The 5,178-nt window shown below is 27.3% G+C and overlaps 1 protein-coding gene across 1 annotated transcript; it reads left to right on the top strand.

Moving 5' to 3' along the window:
* Positions 1-1,446: 1,446 nt before the first annotated feature.
* Positions 1,447-3,150, top strand: LOC132927959 (uncharacterized). The gene is made up of 3 exons (XM_060992522.1): positions 1,447-1,584; positions 2,447-2,704; positions 2,843-3,150. Exons 2-3 carry the CDS (start codon positions 2,449-2,451, stop codon positions 3,016-3,018), a joined length of 432 nt encoding a protein of 143 aa, XP_060848505.1. The 5' UTR covers positions 1,447-1,584; positions 2,447-2,448; the 3' UTR covers positions 3,019-3,150.
* Positions 3,151-5,178: the final 2,028 nt, after the last annotated feature.

The following is a 5,178-nucleotide window of genomic DNA, read 5'->3' as shown; positions in this document are numbered from 1 at the left end:
TCATACTAAGTTAATGTAGAAACATAATAATTTATGAAAAACAACGTTGTTTGATTAATATATCAATTTCAGACGCTGGATTAATAATATATTACGCACATATTATAGTGTTCATGTAATTTGTTTAACATTATTTGAAATTAATGTAATACAGACTGTATAGAATGACCCGTTAAATATGTTTAAATTAAAAGAATATAACTTAACGGTGGTGGTCAATAATTATTCTATTATATTATTTTAATTATTTTTTTTTTTTTTTATAAAAAAATATTTAAACGTAGCTATCTATCACAATTTATTATTACTATTGCTATACATGTTATAATGTACTTTTTTATTTAACACACATCTAAATACTTATATAACAATACGATCATAACATTAAAAATGCTACTTTTGAGAATATATATATGAACAAAGCAGGGCCTGATTTAGGTATTTTGTGGCCTTGGGAAAAATAAAAAATCTGACCACTATTTGTCAACAGTAGCGTAATTAAGCATATAGCCATAGCCAACATCCACAATGAGTTGTAATAAACAAAATAACAATTTATTACAATTTAGTATTTACCTACTTAAACATTTTCACAAACATAATTATAATGTTATAGCTACATTATTTTACTTCTACATGCTACAGATTTCTTGTACTTATTATTTTCATTTACATTTTACGCTGATAAGCATTAATTATTATATTTTTTTGAAATATTAAATATTTCTTATATTTATTTTATATGATGAAAGTATTACTCTAAAAAAAGATTTATAAAAATCGGAGGCCCACTAATAACGCAGTTGGCAGTCCTACCTAATGGTAAATATGGCACTGGTCAAAAAGGTCAAATGCGACACCGTATGCACATAAATTGTATGTGTAAATTGTATTACTGAGGGTAGCTAAGAGTGTTTGTTATATATCTGCCATATCGCACTTGTGATGGGTCCGGCGATATACAGGATGATTCGTGGGTTGCCATTTGAAAAGCAAAAGACGATAGTGGTTTCACTATTAACTAAAAATTGTAAAAAAAAAATAAAATTATCATAGGTACAGTTGGAGAAAAGCATGAAAATAATATATATTTTGAAAAAAAAAATGTTAAAAAGTCAATACTTTTCGAAATAATATAAGTGTTTAATGATAAAAGAATCACCCCGTATAGGTATGTTTAAATTTTATACCTACGACATACTAAATGTATATATAATGGAGGTACATAATATATATTTATATACTTACACGCTATATACACTCACGCCAATAACACAATAGCACCACACCCGAGCCACGACGATCCCTTCTCTTGAGGGTATATGCCTATAATATAGTATAATAGAATCTTTTGTGTTGCAGGCGACACAGTGTTTATGCGATCGGCAACCGTCGGAATTTTTCTTCGCTGTCTTGTAAACCAGTCGAACCGATTTCCACAATCATTTGAGTTTTGAACACGATTCGGCGTCGACGCACATTCAGTTACAGCCTACAGTGTGGTCAGTGTTCTGTTCGCTACGCCATTTGCACGTGTTGTCAACAGTCTTTATTGCAGTTTCAACATTTCAAAGGTCCATACAAGTAAATATGATTTTATTTAATAATTATAGATTAATTATGTATGTTATAAATTCTAAAACGCGTGTAGCTAAGGTATATTATATAGCAGCGGTTCCCAAACTATCACGTTTCGCGCATTCCTAAAATGGCCTCTTAATGCTTCAAAATTAGTGTACCTGTGGTATGCACAAACAAAATTCGACCTTTTCCTTGTTCCGTGGCCTATATAAATCGTGTGTTGCGTTTGCGTTTTTCGTCACATCTGTATTAAATATTTGCGTTAATGCATATTTATATTTTTTTCGTTCCCATATTTATGCGATAAACTGTCACTCGTAGGAATACATTATTCGTAAGTGTTCAAGTATGTTTCCCAAACAGAACGTATATTCGTAAAAACCCGTTTCCCTGTGCGCCATCGTCATTGTCGACACGCACATAGTTACGGCGGGTTATGTTCCACAGAAAGACGAGTCGTTCGTACGTCGGATCTAGCGCGCAGATGGCACAGTTCCAGTGACTCGTCAGAGTTCCGCGTTACGGGTGTATCATTCTTGTTTGAGCTTCCCGTTTCGTGTGCCGCTGTAATGGTCTGACAACGCGTGCGATTCGATTCAGATCCGATTATTCGGTGGCTGTGACGTCGTTGAATGACATACGAATCTGTTCGAAACATTGTACACATTACAAAAACGTTAATAATTGTGTTTGTGTGTTTGTAACGTATAATAATTGTCTATTATACAAGATTAAAACAGTCCAAAGTATTATTCTGTATTATTCGCATATTGGTTTTTTTTTAAATTTACATAAGATTCTTTGAATTATTTTTGTATTATATTTAGATATTATATTATTGTATAAAACATTAAATACGTTTTAGAAATGAATAATCCACCCACTACATCCAACCAAGTCTATCCAGAACATGAACACCATGTTCTACATGGTACCCATTACCGTTGTATCCATCAGATTCCATCATTCATGGCAAATATGCCACCATCAGAGGATTCTCCAGAAATAGAAAATCCTAATAGACTAGTACCGGAGTGTGCACTATTGACCAAAAGGAAAAAGTATTTGCTGCTGTCACTACTCGATGACTGGAACATGAAATTCTTATACAAAACTTTGGCCGGTAAGAATCGCTTTTTTCAGTATATGTCGTATAAACATAAAGTATACATTTTGAAATCTCTTATGGTTCATTTTATTGTCATATGTGGTGACAATAATTTATTAATATTACTTAAATTTTGAATGTTTTTTTTTGTAGAAGCACTGGTCGATATCCACACATTGCAATTCATCACGCCGGAGCAGTGCGAATCATTGTTGACTGGTTATCCTCCGGGCATAAGAATCAAATTCATCAACGAAGTGACACAATTGCAACGAGAATTTAAAAATTCGCAATTCTTTGCGCCTACGTTTGCCAACACGTACTTGTAATTTTTCGTATCGTAATTCTCAAACAATCAAAAAAATATTATAATAGTAATAATTATATTTTTATTAAGTTGAATAGAATAATTTCCCATGATATTACCTATAATATACCTATATGGATATAATTATTACTAATGGTCCGTAATTACAATTTGTCTTAAAATATTTTTTTTATATATTATTATGTATGTATTGTACCAAATGCGATGAAGATAAATATTCTAGTCTTCTAGATACTATACATTTAATGTATAATATATAATACAATAAACCTATACATTTTTTTTATCTAAACATTAATTATTTTTATTTTTTATTAACATACGCATTTCGTCTATTTTACTATTGTATGCAGATAATAATATTAATACATATTTACTTTGCTTTTTAAAATTACAAAAGTGGTGTATTTTATAGTTATACCTATTCCTATCAAATTTATCATATTATCTTATTATAATTGAGCGCAGGTGCTTAGTGATAGGTAATGTCCTTGAAAATCAATATCACGATATTAGATACTTTTCTATGAAATGTCGCGGTAATAGACATTCGATACTAATACTCGATACATTAAAATAAAGTAAGTCACGAGTTTTTTTATTGATGTATTATAGATATATAATATAAATAGTCAATATAGACAACATGCATTATAGATTTAATATTTTATTATTTTTATAATACAGTAGAACCTCCGTTATACGAACTCTCTATTATCCGAACTGCTATTAGCCTATCTGAACTCGTATCCGCGGCCGGTTTATCGAATTTATCATAATAACTTTTGCTTTTGGTTTATTATTAGTACATATACATACATACATGAATGTAATGTATGTAATTCTAATAAAATATTAATAATAATAATAATAAATATGTATGTACATAATATAAAATATTAAATATTAAATACTAAAATATAAAGTATCATTTTCAAAATAATAAAATTACAAACAGTTATATTGTTTTAAATATTTTTATTACATTTAAATAATGATAATGATGTGTATAAAGTGTTAACAAATCGTAATTTAGTAGTTTTACTCAATACAATGTTAAATCTATAAAACGAGTGATTATTTTAAAATTAAAAAACTATTGTCAAATCTATATGGACATATAGTTTTATAGAGTTGAAATTCTTTTGTTTATATTTATAGTATTATTTTTATTTTACAGCACTTATTCGACATTTTAACTATATTTTAGCATAATCTGAATGTAATGTATGTAATTCTAATAAAATATTAATAATAATAATAATAAATATGTATGTACATAATATAAAATATTTAACTGTTTTAAAAAAAAAATTTTTTTTTAATCTCCAATTACCGAACTTTAGTGTATCCGAAATTGCTGCGGTTCCAATTGGTTTGAATAATCGAGTTTCAATTGTAGTAATTATAGTTATAGACAGAATAATTTAATAATTGAATCAAACATAATGCTAATTCAAAATACCATTATATTCCAATTTTTTACTCTCTAGTTTCTTCTATATAGATAATTCTATATTTATTTCATTTATAATATTTTTCTATTTATTTCAAATAAAAGAAGATTTACAATCGAAACTTAAAATATAATGTTAGTTATTGATTTGTAAATATGTATTTCACTTACCAAAATACCAACCATATGTTAATTAAAATAAAATTACTGAAAAATATTCGAATTACTATATGTTTATAAATTAGTCAAATAATTTTTTATTTGAATAAAATTTTATCTAAATAAAAATTGTTTTGAATGATGCCCTGCAAGTTTGATTACAGATTTCATTCGACACAAGTAAATAATTTTTCTTAATTTTTATGTATATTTTTAATTAGGTATTCATTATTCTGTAAACAAACATAAACAACAAATTACTATAATATGTTATATATTTTCATAAAAACATATACACCATACTAGTACAGTAGTACAACCAAGTATTGAATAATTTTAATAAAAATAATTTTGGTACGTTATTATGTAACATTTAGTTAATGCTATAATAATAGACAGGCCAGTTAGGGTTATCAATATATTTTATTTTTATACATCTTGTTTTTTTTTAAATAATAGTTTTTCGAAAATAATAAAAAATAACTGAACAAGTAGGTAAATTACCTAATATTTGAAAATAAAATTAATACGAAAATAGACATTTTA

This window comes from Rhopalosiphum padi, chromosome 3, assembly GCF_020882245.1.
Source record: "Rhopalosiphum padi isolate XX-2018 chromosome 3, ASM2088224v1, whole genome shotgun sequence".
Taxonomy (NCBI): Eukaryota; Metazoa; Arthropoda; class Insecta; order Hemiptera; family Aphididae; genus Rhopalosiphum; species Rhopalosiphum padi.
This window is presented reverse-complemented; position numbering and strand designations above follow the sequence as displayed.